We start from the raw sequence: 23,347 nt of genomic DNA, 5'->3' as shown, positions 1-23,347 counted from the left end.
ATGTCTCTCCCAGTGAGGCCCGCAGGATGGGTGTTAATGTGCGAGTTAGAGAGGTGGTAATGGGGGGGTGTCCAGAGGTGGGGGGAGAGGAGCCAGGGCCCTCCGCAAAGTGAGGAAGGTTTACATAGACAGGCACAGCCCGCTATTCTGAAGCATGCATCTGTATTTCAAGAAACATTGTAGGGGAATACAGTTGGCAAGAGATAACTCTGATTCCATGCCACCACCCTAAAACAGAATTGCTTCAGAATATTCTGAAAGACTGAGAGTTGAAAAGGATGGAGGCTGCAGAAAAAGCTCAAGCACATTGTTACAACAATTTTTAAAAAAGCAATTCATCTAAGCCATGCAAGCACTTGGGAGTGCAGCTAAAAGGAAAAGAACTAAAACCAAAAAATTGTTTTAAATGTGCAGTATCAGTTCTCCTGTGGAGAGCCAGGGCTCTCTGAGTGGGAGTTTTGTTTTGTTTTGTTTTCCCTTTTTCTTTTCTTTCTGGACCATCTTCCCCAGCTTTGAGCCAGTGGCTGTGCCAGCTATGAGTGGCTCCCTCCAGTGACAAAAGCTCATACTGCTTCTCGCTTCATGCTGAGGGGCAGAGCTGGCCAGCATGCTGCTCTCTCTGCCCCCCGAGAGCCAGAGTGTGTCACCTGCTCAGAGAGAGCGGCCTTGGCCACCATCCTGGCCCGGGGTCCCGGAGTCGACATCCAGACCTGAGCCAGATCAATCTCGAAAGCTGCAGGGGCAGTAACACTATAAAAGTTCTGCTGGTTACAAAACAAACCATGTGCTAATAATGTGCCCAGGGCTAGGGATGGCTAAAATGCTAGGTAAACGGATCCTGCACCTTTAAAACTTGAAAATAAAAAGTCAAAAAACAACCACCTCAATGTCTAAGTCCATGTGCATTTAAACAAAAAGGGAAAAACATTACGTATTATATATATATATGCGCATATTATATATATATAAAATCTGAAAAAAGTTTAGTCAGTTATTTTATGATAAACAACAAAAGGAAATAAACATGCTTGTTAGTTTGGTGTCTACTCTAAATTCTAATTAAAGGGATGTTTCTGGGGTGTGCATGTATATGTATATATATGGAGGTAAATCCAGTCTTGATAGGAACATTTCAAAATACTATTTCCTGAAAGATATCTATTTTTCATGAGAATTTTTCAACAATATTGTTGAAGGACAGATAGAAACTACTTTTAAACATTTCATTTTGGATGAAAAATAATGCAGGCTTTTCCTTTTGAGGTAGCAAGCTTGTTCTCGAACATTACCTCCTCCACCAATGAGAAAACCCCACTCAGGCTATCTGGGTCTTGGTTTCCTTCCCACATGAAGCTTTTGTCTGGAATGGTCTTCATGTTACCCCAAACAATCACAACAAATGGTCAAAGGTCTTTTTGTAGCTGTTGGCCTCAATGCCCTAGCTGATACAGAAAAGCTCTTTGGACTTTCTGGAAACACTGTCATTAAAACCGATGCCCTGTCTGAGAACTACTTAGGAAATAGATTGCACTGACCACCGGCTGGAGGGACAACTTGGTCAAGTAGCTTCATGCTCGTTTTCTTCCAAATTTTCTTTATCACAGCTCGCAGTTCTTCATTAGCTTGCTCCAGGTTTCCTGAATTCAAAAGGCAAAAGGGGAAAACAAGCTTTGTTTCTTATACCCAGCCCTCCTCTCTGTTCTCACCACGGCTGCTCCCACCCCAGCCTGAACCTGGCTCTCCCCAGTCAGGGTCCTATACACTTCCTATACTCAGCACAGAGTTTTCCAGAACTCCCAATGGGCCATCACTTCACTGAGGAAACAGTGATGCTTCACCCCAGGATTCAGACCTACTGCAATCTGGCCCCATCCCTTTCTCCCTTAGCCAAGAACTACTGGTTTCCTACTGGCTCCCAGCCTAAAATGCCTTCTCCTCCTCCTCTGGCTGTTCCAGATCCTGCCTCCATCATTGAAGAGCCAGCCTAAATTCCAGCTTACTGAGACTTCTCTGAATTCCTCCAGCACGTACATATCTTGTTTTTTATTATATAGTTTAATGTTTCACACATACATGCTTTATTTTCTCAACTAACATGTCATATATAAGACTGTCCCTCCTCTGCATCCCTTAGTGATGCCCGCCGGCCCAGGACCAGGTACCGATAAGCACAGTCTGAGGAGTCATGTTAGTTAGGCTTTGAAGAGGCTGACTTTTCTGGATCGATTCACCCTGAGCTCTGATATTGTGAGAAAACAGCTGTCCACTAAATTCCTACGTGTCCCTTGCAGCCAATTTTTCCCTCTCCTCTGCCAAGTGCTTCAAAGAGTCAGCCCCTGTCATGATTGCCACTTCTTTACTTCCCAGTCACTTCTCAACCTGCAGCAATCTGCTTTCCATCTCACCAATCAAGTGACCATTGAACCAAACCCAATGGCCACATTCCAGTGCTTGTTTTACAGGTTTTTACCAGGGCTGAGTGTGGCCGTGAAGACCACTCTGATTAGGTCTCTCAGCCAGGAACATACTGATGTGACACAAGTGCTGACTATGTGTGAGGAACCATGTAGGTGCTTCTGCAGACCTCATCTCATCTAATGCTCAGGACTTGCCGTGTCATAGGTATACTGACTTCCTTTTCATAGAGAAAGAAACTACAGCTCAGAACAGCAAAATTCCTTGCTGAAGGTCACACAACTAATAAGTGGCAGCTGGAGTGAGCTCATTTGTGACAGTTCTAGTCTCTGCCCTGATCCCTCACCTGTGTCTCCTATTATGGAACTGGGAGTGGTATGAGTCACCACAAAACTTTTTGGTACAAGATGAAGCACAAAGGAAGGGAAGAAGGAATGAAGGAGGAAGGGGACAGGGTGATTCTCATTACACTCACCACCCCCTTCACCAGCGCTTCCTCTCTGGCAAGAAAAGGCTGACATGGGGGAACGCAAGGTGGGAGAGACACCATCTCCTCCTCCTTTCACCACCTGTCCTTCCAGGGAATGCTTACCTTCAGTTTTGATTTTAAGAGCAGTTCGAACCAAGGCAAAGAGGGTTGCATTAAACATGACTGTTCCATCACTGTTGAGAGGCATGTTCATGGCAACTAATCTCTGTAAACAAAAAGAGAAGTTTCTTAATAGAATGTGAATGACTGATGATAGCCATCTCCCTTTTCAATGTTTGTTCTGTTTATCCTTCATCTCTTTGCTAGCTAAACCTCAATTCAACAGCCATTTGGGGAGCACCAACATCTGGGGGCTCTGGGATGATAAAGATCAGAACTTTAGTCATGAAAGATACATGCTGGCACTTGGGTGGTGTGTTAACCTCATTTTTCAATCATTCTTCTCCCTTTCTTATTAACCAGCTTTCTGGGTCTTGGAGGTGGGCCTCCATTCTGGGCAATCCTCAAGGCTGCTGTGAGGGGTAACTGAGGTAACAGGTACAGAGGGCTGGCCACAGGGCCTGGGACTTAGGTTCTCACCCAACAGTGTCCATCACTATTTCTAACATAGGGAGTGTTGCTCAAGGAACCTTCCCTCTAATAAGACCATTGTGCGGTGTTTTTGTACAAGTCCACATGTTTTCTCTGAGAGTTTGGTGTTTCACAGCAGAGTCCACATTTCCCACTTATATCTCTCCTGGTTCCTCTAACACCAGCAACAAGAGTCAGAGAGAACCTGAGTTAGTAACTCATCCTCTCTGGGCCCAGTCACATCATCTGTAAATGCAGCTGGCCCTGCCCACAGGGATTAAAGATCACAGACAGCAGGATTTTAGCCCTGTGCCCAGCACCTGGTAAGCGCCAAATAAAGTAAATAAATGGTAATTGTTACTGTTCTTATTGTTGTCTGACAGGGCGTCCAAAGAGAAAGATTTTTGGTTTTTCTGCTGCTATTCATGGACTGGGATTTTGCATTCTCATGGCCCATCCACCTAAATTCTTAGTCCTCTTACCAACCATCCCCATCCAGAACAAGCTCGGGCAGCCAGAAAATCCTGAACATTCATTCAGTTTTCCCAGGAAGTTCCTGAGTCAGCAAAATAGACCACTTCTTTTCTTGAGGATACTTAGGTCCTTTACATAAAAGGATTTGGAAATCCAAACACAAGAAGATATCAATGAACTGGAACCCATCTTTTTATTGTAAAACAGAAAAGAGGCTGATACTGGGAAATTTATGAAAAAAGCCAACTTCTATGGTTTATTCTCTGTACTTACATCCATAGTCTAGCCTGAGAAGAAAAAAAAATGTGAGCGAGGACCCTGAGGACTTGCCCTGGGCTTTCTGGATCTTTAGGGCAGGGTGCAATAAAAGTTTGGTTCAGAAGATTTCCTCAAAAGGCCAAAAATACATTTTAGACTCTGCTCTGTTACCTTGGGTTCTGTCTAGAGCTGGTCCAGAAACCCTGGAGTGGAAAAACCCCTGACCCTGGGATACTCCTGGGTCACAGGGGAGAGGGGACCAGCTGTGCTGCATTCTGGCTGGAATTCTAAAGGGTGGAGTTTCAACAGGCAGATCTTACACTGATCCTTTAAAAAGGGGAATCCTTTTCCGCTGTTACAACTGACTCAAGGTGATTCACTGTGAGCTCTATGAAAAGAAAACAAGTCTCAATGAAGGTTCCCAGAGAGTGTGGCCAGGTGTGAAAACTACAGAATTGAGGATGGGTTGGGAGAAATGGATCTGCCCCGGAGAGGTCAGAGCCTGATGCATGGTTTTCAGAGTTGTGGGCATTTACCAGGAAAGGGGGCCCTCACACCCTATGATTGCCACAAAGTCCCAGAAGCAGAGGGGCTGTGTGAACCACAGCTTCACCGAGTACCCCATCACTCAAGCTAGGAAACATGGTCTCCTCTCATTCTTCCCTCCTGTCATCCAGGTCACCCAGTCCTTTCTATTCTATTTCCACTCCCTCATCCAGTGCCCTCATTCAGGCTCTTATTATTTCACACTGAAGACAATCACAGGAGCCCTCCTGGTTGGTTCGCCTGCCTCCAGTCTACTTCTGCATTGTCAACAGAGTCAACTTGCTAAAATGGCACTATGTCTGTGTTCTTTCCCCAGGGTCTCTCCATTCTCCTTCTGCCACTTTCACTTGTGTTCCAGCCACATCAAATGACTCACTGTGTGCCAATGTGACATCCTTTTCCTGCTTCCGCATCTGGGCTCCCTTTCTGGAATGCCCTTTCCTCCTACTTCTCCTTCTGGACTTGACTCAAATGTCATCTTCCCCACCATCTACCCAGTGACACATTAAATAACCCACTTCCTATTCTTATTGTTGGCAGACAGGGTGTCCTAAGAGTTATGAGTCTGAGAGTTCCTCAAGGGCAGGAGCCACATATTGTTCATCTCTGCATCCCCAGCACCTGACAGAGGGCTTGGCAGAGGGTGACTCAGTAAATGTTTATTGAATAAAGCATTAAGCCTCCCAGAGAGAGGCAGTGATAGGCAAATGGGACTCTTACCTTACATGCTACTCGATGTGGGCATAATTTCCCAAACCCTAGGGGAGGCTGGATGCGTCGGAGCAGAGTGACCACGTCAAGGTGTTTTATCCGTCCCCTGGAAGCCAAGTCCAGCATGAGGTCCAGGGCAGTAATGACAGAAATCACAGCCAACATTCCAAAGCAGCCCACCCAAGCCAGGTGGAATCCCTTTCAACCTACTTTGCCTCAGGGTCGTATTCTGACCATATTCTTTTGAATTCGTCTAAATGGTGAGGTCCCAGAATAGACCAGTCCCGGGTCAGATAATCAAAATTGTCCATGATGACGGCCACAAACAGATTGATGATCTGAAAAGAAAACAAATCAGGAGGGAGCTTCAGCTGCAGCAGGGATGGATTGGATTAGGTCCTAGTAAATGCTTCCTAAATATATGGGCCATGAAACACTTAAACCCATTTCTCCAAGAGAGGTTGTAAAAGCATTCCTTCCGGAGAACATTTAAGAAAAGGGCAAGCTTCTAGCCTCCCAAATTACCTTTGGTATAGTCTCAGGGAAGAAAGGGGGATGCATTAGCTGGCCTTTGAAGCACACTGCAGTTTTATAATTTCATTGCCACCAAATAACTCACATTCTTTAAGAGCCCACGTTGAAATTCTTAAAAAGGAGCCATCAGCCCTAAGAAGCTGGGGTGGTAACTACCCCCAACCTGTTTACCCCTAAACCCTGCTTACATCAAAGGTGGTAGTGATATGCGCCTCATTGAACAAAAATCTCTGACTGCACAGTGGAATCTTGAGTACTTGTCAACATACACTATCCCCAGGTGATCTGTCAGGGCAACATCATTAACCTGAGTCCAAAATGCTGCACACACATCTCTAAATTGAGAGGGGAAACTATTTTGATTACTTACCAGAAATGCACAGAGCATATAAAAACTGATGAAGTAAACAATGGCAAAGTTGCTCCCACACGAGGACTCCTCCCCAGGGTTATAATCCGACTCTGGGTCGCAGAGCTTCCCAGGGAGGCAGGCCAGCATGATCTCCTGCCAGGCCTCGCCAGTTGCACACCTTTTTTAGAGTAAAAGAAAGAAAGGACTTCAGTATGGGAGGGAAAGATTTATGGCTTGGACCTTTGGTGGGAAAATGTCTTAATTCGAGCAAGACCTAGGTAATTTGGAGGAAAAGCCAATTCAGTTTGAATTAGTGAAAGTCTGAAAGTCCTATGTATTTTCAGATGTAACACATTTCAATAATGGTAGATGCTACTACAATTCCCTTGACTTTATAACAATAATTCGAAACAACACACCAATTCTTTTTGTATAAGTGGATGTTTGCCTTTGTGTCTTATCTCCTTTAAACACTTACATTACAACCTCTTTTTTGACTACTATTAACATTATTAATTATTTCAAATGATCTAACATGTGAAACTTGATTAGATCCCTGTTCAATTTTGTTGCGAATAATTTCTAACTTGCAAGTGATCTGTTACCTGGTCAAAAATTACTTCCATAATTTCTAGGAAGTTCTCTCACTTGGCAGCATTTTGTTTACAGAGTTAATAACTTAGGGTTAAAGACAATCCCATAAAATTGAAATTGCACCTCTTAGGATGTTCCCCACTGGCTGTGTAAAAGACCTCTACGTTCCTGCTAAATTTCATTTTTCCCAATTATGTTTAAGTGTGTGCTCCCATACATAAGCATATATCCTACAATTTTTCTGGGGGCCTTAGATCTGCTAACTCCCAAATGGATAAACTTTAAACCTGGTGTAACCTGAATTACCACAGCAGTTTCAACAATCCAATGAACTTCTCTGGGAAAGAAATGCTCGGATCTCTGTTTAAAAGTACAATAAAAACAAAACCAAAAATCCACCGTGACCTAAAGGAAAAGATCACACTGCTTTAATAACATGTAGCCTCTGTCACTCTGGACAGTTGCTAGGTTGCCCGAGAGCCCAGAGCTGGGGAGACTGAACCCCCCAGCCCAGGAGCACCGCCTGTCACCTGAAGAGCAGCAGCACGGCCTGAGGAAATGTCTGGAAGTTGTTGTTCCTATTGATCTGGTTGTTATCTCTCATAGCAACTTTCCCAAACATCTGTGCACAGAAAATATTAGGGAAAAAAAACAGATTTGTCACACGCAAAATCCCACGCCAACAGGGTGATCCCATGGGGTGTGGCACCTCACTCATCGAGATCAACTGGGCGTGACCTTGGGCCGGGTGCTATGCTGAACACCCGGACCACAGCACTCAAGGCAGGCACAGTCATGCCTTCCCAGGGTTCCCCACCTCGAGGGAAAGACAAAAAGGTAACTGGCAAGGTCAACCTGGCCTGATGAGTGCTAGGGTAGCCCAGGCGGGCAAAGAAGCATATAACAGACTCATCTCTCCAAGGCTAAGGGGGCTGGGTCCGGAAAGCCTCCAGGTGGAAGTGACATTTAAGCCAAGAACTGCAGGATAAGTAGAAGTTAGTCAGATGAAAAGGTGGTGAAGCACATGTGAGGCAGAGGGGTTACCACCCACAAGGAGCAGAGGCCAGGCAGTATAGGTGCTCCAGGAAATAAGACTATAGGTAGAGGGCAGACAGGTGAAAGATCCAGCCCAGGGTGCAGGGGCTTTGGAGCCACAGTAGGGAGACTGGGCTTGACTTTAAGGACAATGGAAGGACTTGTAGAATCAGATTGACATTTTAGAACAGCTTGATGCTGTCAAATGCCTCCTGAGTGAATCTGTGGAGGTGTTGGCAACACAGTTTGCAGCTCTCTCAGATACCTCTTTTTAATATAAGAACACAATGTCATAAAACTATCCTTCAGGGCATGCAGTATCACATGACATTTAACAGGGCACACATAACAAGGGCTCCAGTATGTTGACACTTGTTTCAGAACTCCTGGTAAAACTCCCCAAGAGACTTGCAAATGTTTCCATGCCTTTGGAATAAAAAATAAGCACAGCCATGTCTCTAACTCTAGAATCACTTCACTTCATTTTCACTCACATCCCTCCCTTATCTGAAAGAAAGCATCTGAACAAGTGGAGAATTTGGCAAATATCTCACAGAGTCTAGAGCTGCATGCTGCTCTCCAACTGCCTCTACTTATGGACCCTCCCCTCATCCACTCACTTCATGTCAGGGCCCTGAGGGCCTGGACCCAGTTATTAATACAGTTTCAATTCTTTTCCCAACCTCAGGAGCAGTTGGAAAGTACCCTACCACCTCTCTAAAAGGTCTGGCTTCATGTCTTATTAAAGAGACATGAGACTTTTGGAGACAAAATAATGGTTTCAGTTCAGTATCAGCCATGGCATCTGGAAATATTTTGTTTCAAGTAAGAATCTCCCTTGGTTATGATAAAATATAATTCTTCAAAATATAAACAGGCTTTTGTAACATTAAATTTCTTCTGAGTAACATCAGTGCAGCATATGCAACACCCACGTGAACAGTAATGGCTTCTTCTAGCGCCCCATTTCCTGTTCTGTTGGGCCTCACATCTTTTGCTGCTGCTCTCTGTGAACACTGCTCAAATCAACTATGGCTTTTCTCAACCAGTTGACTCTCCCAAGATTCAGGTTAGCGTGGGTGGTGCCACCCAAACCAGCTTTTCCTGGCACTTTCCAACCTCTCTATGAGCTTTTCCCCACCAGCTTGTCTTACTAAAGTGCTCTTCTGAGCTGAGCACAAGGTATTGCCTCTGGAGTTCTCTCCTAAGGAGCCACATCTTTCTCATCTCTGTATTTCTTCTGTAGCCAAGGTATTTGGGTTGAAAAAATCATAACCTTGTTTTTCCATTTCACTTGGCCAAGGTGCACATTGTCACAGACTTGGAGCTACTCAGCAAAGGGAACCTTGGGGAAAAGTTGGCTGGAGCTTACCTGCATGCCGATAACTGCATAGATGAAAAACAACATGGCTATGAGAAGGGCGACATATGGGAGTGCCTGGAAGGGAGAAAGCATTTGGCTCAGTGCTGGCCTCCTGCCCCACAATTCCTCAAGAGTAGACTGAGGAGACCAACACAGGGACCACACGCTTCCTTTCTGTTCCATGTGTCATATTGAAAAGACACCAGCAGTCAGGAAGAACTTTTTAAATCCCGTATCTTACCATCCTAGCACCACTGTTTCCAGTCCTGAGTACACCAACCACGTGCACACCTGGTGTTCCGCAGCTGCAGCCAGGATATGCTTATCTCAGTCACCAACATGGTGTCCTGAGCATTTCTCAACATAGACCTAACGATTTCTAAAGTCACCATCGGATCCCTTTGTGAAATTATCATAACCAGCCATTCCAAAACCCTGGATATTTAGATTACTTCCACTTTCTTTTGTGGGCATGTTTGTCGGGGGCTATGGTAGATAATGTTGGAAAGGAATACCTTTATGCAAAATCACCTTGCTTCTGCTGAAGTATTTCCCTAGGGTGAAGTCTTAGGAGTGGAAAATACTGGGTCAGAGGGGAAGAGCCACTTTCTGGCTGTTGCTATATAATGCAAGACAGCTCTCTTAAAATGTACACTTTCTGGAAGAACCACAAAGTTTGGAGGCTGAGCCAAGGAAGAAAAGGAGGTGGCCAAGTGGTTACCTCATCTGGGCTCTCCTCAGTAGCATCCAACACAGGCATGTGCTTCAGATCAGACCCCTGGTCCTTCAATCCAGTACTCCTCAACTTCTTTTCTACCTCATCACACATGACTGAAGATGTTCATATGCATTGCATACCTCCAGTGGATGCCCAGATCATTATACTTAATTCCTAGCACCCACACTCAAAGCATCCTGTGCCGGTTTGGATATATTATGTCCCTCCAAAAGCCATGTTTTAATCCAATCTTGTGGGATATTTGGATTAGGTTGTTTCCATGGAGATGTGACTCACCCAACTGTAGGTGACACTTTTGATTAGATTATCTCCATGGAAGTGTGGCCCCACCCATTCAGCATGGGTCTTGAGTAGCTTCCTGAAGTCCTTTAAAAAGAGCCATCAAAGGCCCAGGCTGCTTCAGCTGGGAGAGACATTTTGGAGACGGCTGTTGAAAGCAGACTTTCGCTAGTCCAGAGTTTGTCTGAGAGAAACTAAGAGAACACCCCCCAGACACTTAGAGAGAAATGTCCTGGGAGAAAGCCATATGGAAACCAGAACCCCAGAGCAGACACCAGCCACATGCCTTCCCAGCTGACAGAGGTTTTCCGGACGCCATCAGCCGTTATTCAGTGAAGGCACCCTATTGTTGATACCTTAGTTTGGACACCTTTATGGCCTTAGGACTGTAACTTTGTAACCAAATAAATTCCCTTTATAAAAGCCAATCCAATTTTGGTATTTTGCATAATGGCAGTATTAGCAAACGGGAAAACATCCACTTTCTCTCCTACCTGAAACATTATCCAAAACCCAGTGGCCAACAACCTGTGATAGTTATGCCATATTCTAACTTACACCGCGACAGCCAGACTGGTTACCACAGTTTCAGAGCACTAGTTTCAATCTTTCCTTCCCATACCCATATGCATTTTATTCCTAGATTACCAAATGTTTAAAGGCTTTGTTGCCAGTTTCCCAGTTTTTATGAACTGCTATTCTGTAATATGTGTTGCCTACTGTGACCAAATCTAAGAAAAGGTTTTATAATTTCTTTAAAAGAATGGCATTACATAAAAAATATGTTTACAGCCTCCCCCTCCCCAGCCCCGAGGATCTGGGGGAAGGTGCGGATGTGTTGGACATCCTCACCTGGACTGGTGTTGATGTTGCCACAAACATTGGGACTGCCGGTTTGATGTGCTGAGCCCTCGAGCATGGGACTTGCCCTTATGAAGCTCATTACCACAAAGGAGAGTCTAAAGTTGTATGTAATGGTGCCTAAGAGTCTCCCCCTGAGTACCTCTTTGTTGCTCAGATGTGGCCCTCTCTCTCTCTAACTGAGCCATCTCGACAGGTGAACTCGCTGCCCTCCCCTCTACGTGGGACCCGACTCCCAGGGATGTAAATCTCCCTGGCAACGCAGAGTATGACTTCCGGGAATGAATGTGGACCTGGCATCGTGGGACTGAGAGTATCTTCTTGACCAAAAGGGGGATGCAAAATGAGACGAAATGGTTTCAGTGGCTGAGAGATTCCAAATGGAGTCGAGAGGTCACTCTGGTGGACATTCTTATGCACTACATAGATAACACCTCTTAAGTTTTAGTGTATTGGAATAGCTAGAAGTAAATACCTGAAACTACCAAACTCCAACCCAGCAGTCTGGACTCCTGAAGACAATTATATAATAATGTAGATTACAAGGGGTGACAGTGTGATTGTAAAGACCTTGTGGATCACACCCCCTTTATCTAGTGTATGGATGAGCAGAAAAATGGGGATAAAAACTAAAGGACAAATGGGGTGGGATGAGGGGGTGATCTGGGTGTTCTTTCTTCACTTTTATTTTTTATTCTTGTCCTGGTTCTTTCTGATGTAAGGAAAATGTTCAGAGATAGATTGTGGTGATGAACGCATAACTATGTTATCATATTGTGGACAGTGGATTGTATACAATAGATGATTCAATAAAACTGAATTTAATTAAAAAACAAAACAAAACAAAACAAACAAAACAGTACCAAAAAAAAGCTACTCTGCCCCTAAGCAAAGCCAAATCATATATTCCAAGAAAAAGTCAATGGGTAAGAAGCTTAGGAGGAACTTCTCATCACTTTTTTTAAACTTACCTAATTTTTAAATTAAAATGCACAATGTTATTAAGTCGCTAATAAAATCAATAAGCTCATAAAAAAAAAAGAATGGCATTATAGATATAAGAATGAATTCATTCTATTTTATAGCAGTTCATTCACAAACTTGGGTACTTTAATATTACCAATTGTGATTTCACCCATTACAGCTGTTCCAAACTCACCTGCTTGAGACCTTGCTCCACCCTGCCACCACTGCTCCATCCCGCCCCTCTGAGAGATGATTCTCACTTCCTCCTACAACCTCATTCTCCTCCAATAGGGCTTGTGATGTTCCTTCTTTGAACTTTTACATTTACCCTCTTCCCCCCAGACGCCATCCCCTCTCCTCTCTACCTGTTAAAATCTATCCACTGTGGAAAATGCATACTTGGATGCTGATAGTGGTTACTTCAGAGGTAGGTGAAGGGCAAATTTGAATTTTTTCTTTGGATAACTTTGTAATAATAACTGACCATTTATTACTTTTGAATTAAAAATAATAAAGAAACGAAGATTCATGATTCACTTTCTAATGTTTGTGCATATACATAAATTTCCTTCATGGGTGAACCATTTAGCAAGAATGTGTATCTCCCACTAAGGATTCAGTCCACAGGACTAGACCATCCAGGGTGGGGTACTGAAAGGTACAGGAGAATATGGGCTCTACTCAGGAACAGACTAGGACTAGGCTGTACTAGCTTGGAAAATCAAAGGGGATGACTGAGGCCTGGCTATACCCAGATGTTCTGAATTCTGTAATCCTTCCAGGCACTGAAGGATAACCTAGAGAATGAGGATGGTGTGCTGACCCAGGGGAGGTAGTCTCTGATTCATATCTAGCCAACAGACAGGACTATTGCAGCCTTCTGAGGAGAAGCCATCCCAGAGAGAGGCCATTGGCTTCTAGAGAGGCTGCTGTCCCTCACTCTCTCAGACATCTCCCTTCACCACTGGGCACCTCGGGGAGGGTGTGGGGCTCAGAAGTCAGCATTTCTATCAGTCTTGGAAAATGTTGCAGTTGGCTCAGTTATGTGTCCTGACTGCTTTCTCTTCTGTTTTCTTTAGGCAAGTAATCCTATTTGACTTTACCCAAGTAACGTTGGGCCAAGTCTCTCTAGCATTCCATAATCTCTATTGACCAGGTCCACACAGTGGTTATGCAGAAGGGAGTCTGGGTCCTTCAGGAGAGGGGACAATCACTGACTTATGTATGATCTTCCAAGACAAAGAGAGAAGCCTGTCGAATGGCTCTTACCTGAAATGACTTAATAAATGTCCACAGCAATGTCCGGATGCCTTCTCCCCTGCTGAGAAGCTTCACCAATCGCATCACTCGGAAAAGACGGAAAAAGGTGATGGAGATTCTATTGCTCTCTTCAGAGTTCTGAAGGGTTATCATGGAGAGGTCAAACCCAATGGAAAGTAGAACATGCAACACTTTCAGAAAAACAGTAACAAACGCAAAGGTGACAGAGGTAAGAATTGAAGATGTTTCTAGGGCCTTTTCACCTTGAAAAGCATGATGTGAAAGGAAAAGTTACATGCTAACAACACAGGGCTTGAAAACTGCGTCCACACAGCACATGCATGTCCATGTGTTCTACTGTGTTAAGAGGAGAACGCTGGGTTGGTCAAGAGTACCGGACACCGATGATGAACACAAACCACTGCAGACACTGTTCTGGAAGGACAGTCATGGAGAATACAGAAAAACCAGTGGAAAACTTGACATGGTCAAATAATAAACTCAAGGAAAAGGCCCAGCCCCTGGGGACTAGTCACTGATCTTACCCCAGGTGCAGCAGTTGGGACAGGGACATTTTCACTTTCAGATGGCTTTAAGAAATCAAAGATTGAAAAGTGCATTAATGAACTGGGAAGGAAGGAGTGGTTAGGGAAGACACTCCCCCTTTTAAAAAATGGTTGCTGTCTTAGGACAACATACCTGCTCCCTCCCTGGGAAAATTCCAGTGGCATTGCTTAGAACTGGACTTGAGAGCGGGCAGCCATTGACATGGGCACAGCCACACTACTTTCTAATTCATATCCAAGGGTATAATGTTCCAAGCTTGACAGGCATCTAGTGAAAGATAATGCTGAAGACCTGTTTTCCCTAAAATTGAAATGCAGAGTGTGATTCTGCTTCCCATGGGGAGACTAGTTCTCTTCCCTTAGGGCCTTGGGTCTTGGGAAATGACTGGCTCTGCAGCAGGCCACTCCTGGATCATGGGGAACAGAATGACTCTAGCAAACAGGGCAAAGAGAACTGCCCTTCCTTGTGGCCAAAAAAGCCTCTGTTCCAATGAGACTAAATGCCAAGTGTGCATCCAACAATGCCATCTCTGGCTAGCAACTGAGGAGCTGGACAGACTGAGTCAGTCCGAGTAGGAAAGATGCTAGATTCACTACAGAAGCCTTCATTGTCCAATCTATAGCTCAGAGAGAGTTTGAAGATTAGACAGCTCAGGGCTGTATAACTCTTCAGAAGAAACAGCATAGGACCAGGTTGGCCTGGGCTTCAGCATTCTGCCTCATCTGAGGTCTCTGGCTAGGCTCCTGTCACTTGGCCCAGGATGTGGAATCTGCCTCCTCCCTCAGACAGGGAGTTCCTAGGGGGCGGGGATCTGGTTTTACTCCACTTAGTGCCCAGCATGATACCTGACACTTACTGGATGTTCAATAAATGTTAAAGAGAATGCAAAGAGTTTGTAAGTAAACTCCAACAAAACACTAGGTGGAATCTTTGAATTAAACAGTAAGGGGTGAACAAAGAGTCAGTAAATTATGGCCTCCTTTCCTTCCAGTGGTGTCACTGCCACCAAAGCATCTGGTATATTTGGTAACTGACAAAGAGTAGTTAATGGCCCAGAATTGCTGAGTGCACCCCAGGGCTCCTCAGGAGGGCTTTCTGTGTGTGTCCATGTGTGGACTGTAGGCTGAGCTGGGGGTCCTCCTGTTAAGAATTACAGTGACATAAGACCTCAGTTCTGAAGGCTCAATTAATTCAAGGATTGCCTCTTGAGACTGAATATAATATAAAGTCACAGAAACTAAAAGGTTTGGGCAAACCACAGGACAACTGAAATTCAGCAAAGTGACCAGGAATGCAAGACTATTAGACTTCAGCTGGGACACTGCAATACCTCTGTCAAAGCCCCTGGTTACTACTTCTATTTCCCTCTTCTATCTCACCTCAAAACAAAGGACCTCTCCTTAAAGGGACAGACGATAATTTTTAACTTACAAGTTTTAACACATGAAGGAACCAGTTTTCCAAAATTCTCCTTGTCTCCTGTACTATCTCCCCAAGGACTATGCATAGGAAGGTTTCACTCTTGCCTATGTGGCTAGAGTGTGAGTGTGTGTATGTGTGTGTGTGTGTGTCTGAGAGACAGAGAGCAAGAGAGAGAGAGAGAGAAAGCGAGAACATGTACATGCATACCTCTGCCTGCCTATGCTCAAGGGGACCAGAGAGTATGCATAACACAGAACATTCCACAGTTACACTTTTAGAAATGTCCATACTTGTATCAGAGAAGCTCAGAGAATAAGAAGGGCTGTTGGCCAGGGAAGACACTCTGGCCACAACCTGGCTCAAGTCCCTTGTGCCCCAAGTCTGATGGTCCATTCACCAACCCCTTCCTTATGGTATGTGAAAGTAGACAGCCAAACTGACTTCTGAAGTGCACATCTCTTTTTCAACTGCTGTCTTTGAAGTATGTCAAATCATGGGCAATGAACTTCAAACAATGGGTATTCTTTGGTTTAAAAAAAAATAAAAAGGAGGAAACAGCATTTGTGAGGTACCAGGCACCACAACATGCAAGAAGGAAAAGAAACAGCAAACAGCACACCAAGCTGCATGCACCCCAGCAGGGCCGGCAATACCTCCTCACCACCACCACGTGCCACATCGGGCAGGGAGGATTGCTTTAGGGGAGGGTGTGGCTGGCAGCATTGGGAGACAGTGCAAGTTGCCAAAATATCTTACAAACTGGAAGGACCCTAAGGATGGCTTTACCCAAACTACGAATGCCAGCCAGGTGGAAAGGTCAGGTCAGTAGGTCTCTACTTGGGCTCCATATTGAAACTGCCTGGAGGATCTTGAACCAAATCTGATGCCTAGGTTCCACCTCAAAGCTTTCTTATATAATTGATCAGGGGTGAACCAGGGCTTTGGAAATTTAAAAAGTTCCCAGTTGATTCTAATGTGAGGTTAGAGCTGTCCTAGGTCAGTAAAGCTGGACCAAGTCTCCAACTGGTCACCCATGCCAGCCAATTTCCTTTAGGTCTGTTTGGTGTAGCTGCACAGAGTGGGTCACTAGACAAGCCCACTCACACTGTTTTGGTTAAAAAGTGAGTTCTTTTGGAGTTGTTGAGGATTCAGTACTCAGATGGGCTTTGCCATACTCTAAAGAGATTAGACTCCATCCCCTTCTTTCTTACAAGGGATAGTGGTGGCTTGGAAACAAAGGGAGCTGGGAAAAGGTGGAAGTGGTGCATCAGTGAGCTGAAACTCTGCTGGACTCCTGGGATCAATGGCAGCCCATTTCTTCTAGCCACAGGACACCCCTAGAGGACTTGAGATTGGGGAAGGGCTCACTCTCCAGGTAGCTTTACTAAAGACAACTGCTAAGGGCTGGGTGATCAGTTCTCAGTAGAGAGAATTCCTGTGTCATCTGAGGTCTTGAACTAGATGACTCAGTAGCTCCTTCCAACACTGAGATGCTGTATTTTTTAGTTAGGAACCCTTATAAGGAGATGGCCCCTCAGCTTCAGGAGGCCAGGTGACATGGCAGGGTCCAGAAAGCTCCTCAGATGGCTAGGGCTCTCCTGATGTTCCTGTCAGTCCTTCCCCATGGGAATCCTAAGCAGGCTCTTTAGATACAGGCTCTGAGTCAACATCTGGAACTGTGGAAGCCAAATTGGCCCTGAATTTCCCAAGGAAAATCAAAGAGATTATTGCACTTTCTTCAATAATTTCCATCTTTCCCTGGAACTGCTGAGTGGATGCAGTTTTCCAATTTGGATGAGAAACAAACCGGCATCCAAGAACAGTAGGCAAATTCTGCTGAGGCATCCTGGAGAACCCAGTCCTTTGGGGAAAGACACTAACACAGACTCCTAGTGTCTACTTCTGACCTGGCATGTAACACCTCTGGGAGGGTGGGCCTCTGGGGACTGCTGGTCCTAAACACACAAATCAATGCCTCGATGACCTGGTTCCTGGTCATAAGAAATGGGAAGGCCTGAACAATCTGACCACTCAGATTGATGCTTCATTCAATCTGTAGCTGGACAAATTTGTTGGCTGCCTGGTCCAAACTGGGTATTTGACAAGTCAGGGACAATTCTCGGGTTCCTGAAAGTAGGCTTCCTACAGACTTTTTATACATTCTTCAATAAGTGATAACAAGGCAGACATGGCTTCTAAGTATTTTGCCTCCTAGGCAATAATGATAATAAGAAAAGTCTAAATGTCAGAGGTAGCTATCCCCCACATTAGGGAGAATATGTTGCTGGGTCATTTTATCATTCAAGGAATAAACAGGCATGAAAAAGGAAACACAAAAAGTGAGCCTGCCAGTCATCATCTGATATTTTAGCAGCTTGGTGATGTTATGACCACATGTGATGAAGACAAGTGCATGGGAGCTATCAAACCATGAATGGGGGTGGAGGGTGGGTGGACCAAAGGGGACAGTAGGATGGAGAGAGCTGGGTGAGCATGCAAGCAGGACAGTGGAAAGGGCCATCTAAAATGTTTTTGCAAAGAAAACAAACACAAGCTTTCTTCCTCATTTCCAGGTCAGATAATGCATTCCTGGAGACTGTGTTGGCAAGTCAGAAACAACTGGGGCTAACCAACATTCCCCAGCTCAGGCCCAAGGCTGGAGAAAACAAAGCATGGAATGGGAAACAATTTAGATGACCATGACCAATCCCTAGCACATCCTGTGAAACTCAGTGAAAACCAAGAGTGGGTGAGCCAAAAACAGGTATGCAGTTTTTAGAAGTGGTTTTGCTTTAACAATGACTTCACCGTATATATGTTTATATATACTTGCCGCTACGATTTTCTAAAAATAAAACCAACATGAAAATCAATTAGGCAAAAGAAAAGAAAGATCAGCAAAGGTTTGGGTTCAGAGCACAGCAGATTAACGCAAACAATGATGACTTATGGCAGCTAAAAACAGCCAACAATGGACTGAGGGTATTCATGCTCAGCTAACCCAGGAGCCCAGGAAGCAATGGGTACTACTACCTGGGGAACCATGCATGTATATGGAGAGGGGGTGCAGGAATCACCAGTTTTTTGTTTTGTTTTGTTTTGTTTTGTATTTATACCTTCAGAGGTTAAAGATACTCAGTCTTTTTTCATCTTTGTATATCTCCCCAAAGATGAAAAACCCAGAGTGGGCAAATAGTAGATGCCAAATAAATGCGTGCTGAAAGACTGAATAAATGAGAAGGTGGCTTTGAGCATTCCTTCTGTGCTGAGACCCACAGTTTAACAAGGATCCAGCACAGAAGATCTGAGATCCCCTAAGATGGTATTCTACCAGACCTGGATGGAGACCTGGCATTGCTGCTGGCTGAGGAGTTCAGTCTCTAGCTACATCTGACCAGGGGAAAGGTCACTAACTGAAAGAACAGTGTGATTTTGAAAGTCTAATTGAGGGCCCGAAATAGGCCCAATAAAAGCCTATTTGGTACAGATACCCAATGTCAAATGCTAACTAGAAAATTTAGCATGGGCTTTTGTAGACTTGCTACTGAGGAACGGTGAAGGACGACAACACTGAAACACTGACGAGCAAGGCTGGACCACAGGGAACAGGCACAGTGAGCATCTCCTGCAGCAGGAGGGGAGGGCCAGCTCCCAGCACCCCGTGAGGCAGCCAGGAAGCCAGGCAATGCTGTCCCTGAGCACACCAGCGCCACATACAGCCAGCCAGCAGGTGCATCAGGCATTAGAAAGCTGGGCTGTCCATTTGGTGGACAAACCCTTGGCCACATCCTGGTGCCCACACACTGAGCATTTACACCTACCACTGGCGCAACACAGTAAGCACTGAGCCCTCCAGGAGACCTGCTGAAATTATAGTCTATTATTTTTTCACTTTCATTATAGACTGTCTCTGACTTACATAAGGGCCTGTTCCAGAATTTTCATGTAAGTACACTTTCATGTAGATTGCAAGCACTTTACACTGCAAGATAATTAAGCAGGCAGATGTTTGGTCATAAACACTTGGAAAAGAGCCTATGGTGGCCGATTAGGGTCCTGCTGTTCTCCCATCAGCATTAGATTATTTTCTAGCCAGCATAACATACACATTATGAACCACAGCAGTTTTATAGATGACTTATGAAGTACTTCGCGTAAAGTGAAATTTACATAAGTCTGGTCTTATGGAGGTTGGGGGATGTACGTGTGTAGATCTTGTAAAATAGCATTTTAGTATCTTGATGTGGCATAAATTAGGGTATGATGAGGCTTAAATCATACCCCCATGGATATGATAATGTTTTATAATCCATTTCACTTATTATAACATGGAAAACTTATATTTGCAATATTACCCTTGTATTGCCCTAACACTTGGAGATTTTAGCAAGTATTTTCACAAATATCCGTATCATTTTATCATCACAACACATCTATAAAGCAGGGAGGGCAGATATTGTTCACCCCATTTGACATAGGAGAAAACTGAGGCCCAGGTCCAACAAGTCACTTCGGAACTGTAGCTGCCAGGTCTTGGGATTGTCACTATTCTACACTACAGAATTAGCTTGGTCCCCAAACTGGTGGCATAAAGGATTTCAATGTCCTTATATTTGATACTGTCTGGGCACCAGGGTGGACCTTATAATCCTGCAGATGTCAGCCAGGCAGAGCATAGTGGTCCCTTCCAGGCATGGGAGGAGGAGGGCTGGACTGGCAAAGTGGAACAGAAAGCCAACACTGCACAGAGGCCCTCCCCATGCAGCCCTTGTCCCTGGGAAGGGCTTTACACAGCCTGGACACAAACACACTGGACGTCCATTAAGATGTCCTGATGAACCACTGACAGACCATGTTGGACAGGGCCGTTCTGCCTGCCTCAGACCCTTCTGGCCTAGGCATATATCATATCCAAGAGAAGCCAGGTGGGAGGTGGTGCTCTCCTTTTTTGAACCTCTTAATTTTAAAAGGGTGCTTCTTGACGAGGGTCTATCACCTTCCCTGCTGCTACTATACTTTTCTCTTATAAATAGTTCCATTGGATATAACAAAGGAATATTGCACCAGGCCCTCCTTCCCCTGGCACTGAGCAGGCGGCTATCCAGGGCAGCCTTCTAATCTGCATCACCCTTTGGGGAGCTAGAAATAAGATTTTTACAAGTGTCATCAGTTGGATACAGAGAAGACACAGGATACAGGTGAGGTGTCCATCAGCAGCAGCCACATGCCTATAGCAAAGCTGTGGGGCTCCTTTCCTGTGTCTGCCCAGCACTGCTGTGGGCACACTAGGCATGTATTATGAACTCCTTTTTACAGCTGGAAATACTGAGGTGCAAAGCAGTCAAGTGACCAGCCACGGTCACAGAGCCAGTGAGTGATAATGTTCACACAATTAATTCCTAGCTAGCCCAAAAAACTTTAATAACATCTTCTGTAAAAATATTGTTTTAGTTCCAAGATGGAAATTTCAATCCTATTTTCATTTTCTCACTCTCTTTTGGGGGACTGGCTAGGGAAGGAGAGACTACAAATTGTTCTTAGTCTTTAAAAAAAAAAAACCTTGTGTCTGAATTTCTAAATTGTACAGAGATTCGAAGGTAAGGGTTCTAGTCTCTTCTTTGTTAGACTTAACGAAAACAATTACATTATAGGACACAAAGTCTGCTACTTACATTCACTTCAGTTATAGCAATATCAACGACGCTACCAACAACAATTAAGGCATCAAAAGTGTTCCATGCATCAGTGAAATAGTGCTGTAAGGGCAAGCATTCAGAAGACACAGAGGAGAGGAAGCACAACAGGAAAAAAAAGAAGAAAAGGACAGTGTTATAAAAGGGAACATTCTAGCATTATGCTATCCGGATACTTGAAAAATGTGCCCTAAAACAAACATGTTTTAGATATGTTGGTTTGGGTATTGCTTCTGACACAGCAAATAAAAACAAGTGGAGACACCCTATCTTGTCTTACCTACCAGTGATTTGAATAAATGCTGCAAAAAGTCAGTCCTCCAAAAGGTGATCTGTGTCTAAAAAGCCTTAGGATAAAGCTCCACCTAATTTTCTCAACAAGAATATCTATCTTTGTACACTTGCCTCTATTCCACAGCTTTCATCAGGACATTCCTAGTTTTAGATCAAGTGAAATTGGGATCTGTGACTTGTCCAGGTGATGCCACTGCAGGGCAGGGAGGAGAATGTGTGCAGACAGAGGAGAGAGGACACAGAGGCGGAGGGCGCCACGGCCTGGTGCATACTCACGTCAGCTTCACTGAGGGCCACGTCTATAATGCTGCCGATTACGATGAGCGAGTCAAACGTGTTCCAGGCGTCACTAAAATACCCCTGAACAGAGCAGGCAGGGGGCAGACGTTTATGAGCATGTATGAAGGAAACGTCACACGGACCATTTGGGGATGCATCCGAGTCCCCACAGCACCCATGGCAACCAGGCAGGGTGGGAAAGCCAAAGGGGAGGTAACAATACTGTCCACTGGTGGAAAGTGACACAGAGGGGTGGCTGTGCACCCATATGTGTGACAGAGTGCACTCGTCCACTTGCACGCCCGTGCCGCACACACACATACCCCACAGACCCACAGTCCTGAGCAGCACCAAAACAAATGGAATGTCTGCAGGCCAGAGGGAGACATTTTGGCAATCCTGCCCTACCTAGAGGGATTACCCCAAGTCCTCATAAGCTGACAAAAGAGTAAGGCTCTCCCACTCCTTCCAAAGGACCCCCAATCACCCCACTTATCTTCCTTCCACTTAAAGAGCACTGTGACCAGGCATTTCACACATTCTCACTTCTACAAATGAGCCAGTATGTCACTTTTGAAACCAGCAACCTGTCTCTTCTACTACCTGTCCAACAAGCATTCCAAAGTGTGTACCTGTAACAGGATGACTGAGCTCTCAGTCTAACAGGGACAGACATACAGGTAACGGCTCATAGGAACACAAGCACAGGGATGCACCCAGGTCTGAGGTATAAAACTGGGGCAGAGGAACTCATTCTGGGCTATGGAGTTGGGGGTGGGATGTGGGTAGGGATCAGACTAAGGAAGACAGGGTAGGTTTTATAGGAGAAAAGAATACTGAAGGATGAAAAGGATGTTTAAGGGTACCCACTTCCTTGGGAGAAGCCCTAAATCACCAACAGGTTCAAGGGCTCCCCACGGTCCTTGGGAGAAACCCTAAATCATCAACAGGCTCCTTCTCCCAAACCAACTATTGCTCTCTTCCCCTTCTTTTCTCCCCTCTCCAGGCACACAGGACTCCTTTTTATCTCTTAAAAACGCCATCAGGTTCTCCTCCTGTGCCAGTTTGGATAATATTATATCTTCCCCAAAAGCCATATTCTTTAACACAATCTTGTGGGGGCAGACTGATTAGTCTGTTGATTAGGGTGGAAATGTTTGATTAAATTATCTCCATGGAGATGTGGATCCCATCCATATAGGGTGGGTCTTAATTAAGTCACTAGAGCCCTATAAGAGAGCTCACAGACAGAAGGAGCTCAGAGCAGCTGAGAGAGACTTTTGGAGAGACACTTGGGAGCTGACAGAGATGCTTAGAGATGCTTGGAGTTGCAGACTGAAGGACATTTGGAAATGCTAAGCTAAGGATGCACAGGAGCTGAGAGAGGAGCTGAAACACAACCCAGGACCAGCAGATGCCAGCCACATGCCTTCCCAGCTGACAGAGGTGTTCTAGATGCCACTGGCCTTTCTTCAGTGAAGGTAACCTTTTGCTGATGCCCTAGTTTGGACATTTTATGGCCTTAGAACTCTATATTTGTAACCAAATAAACTCCCTTTATAAAAGCCAATCCATTTCTGGTATTTGGCATAATGGCAGCATTAGCAAACCGGGACACCATCCTCCCTGATGTCTCTGCATTCCC

General features: G+C 44.8%; 1 protein-coding gene across 3 annotated transcripts in view; it reads right to left on the bottom strand.

The window, feature by feature from the left end:
* Window positions 1-23,347, bottom strand: part of CACNA1D (calcium voltage-gated channel subunit alpha1 D) — a 459,890-nt gene that overhangs the window by 29,126 nt on the left and 407,417 nt on the right. For 2 of the 3 annotated variants that reach the window (XM_037798311.1, XM_037798303.1), the window contains 10 exons: window positions 21,700-21,783; window positions 13,993-14,037; window positions 13,457-13,585; window positions 9,352-9,417; window positions 7,475-7,566; window positions 6,369-6,528; window positions 5,675-5,802; window positions 5,474-5,570; window positions 3,008-3,110; window positions 1,536-1,637 (listed from right to left, as the gene is read on the bottom strand). In XM_037798311.1, the coding sequence (XP_037654239.1) occupies window positions 1,536-1,637; window positions 3,008-3,110; window positions 5,474-5,570; window positions 5,675-5,802; window positions 6,369-6,528; window positions 7,475-7,566; window positions 9,352-9,417; window positions 13,457-13,585; window positions 13,993-14,037; window positions 21,700-21,783 (1,006 nt within the window). The remainder of the gene's footprint in view (window positions 1-1,535; window positions 1,638-3,007; window positions 3,111-5,473; window positions 5,571-5,674; window positions 5,803-6,368; window positions 6,529-7,474; window positions 7,567-9,351; window positions 9,418-13,456; window positions 13,586-13,992; window positions 14,038-21,699; window positions 21,784-23,347) is intronic. The other variant, XM_037798296.1, reaches the window with a different exon arrangement.

Source organism: Choloepus didactylus, chromosome 1, assembly GCF_015220235.1.
Source record: "Choloepus didactylus isolate mChoDid1 chromosome 1, mChoDid1.pri, whole genome shotgun sequence".
NCBI lineage: Eukaryota > Metazoa > Chordata > Mammalia > Pilosa > Megalonychidae > Choloepus > Choloepus didactylus.
The sequence above is the reverse complement of the archived record's forward strand: the minus strand, read 5'-3'. Positions and strand labels throughout refer to the sequence as shown.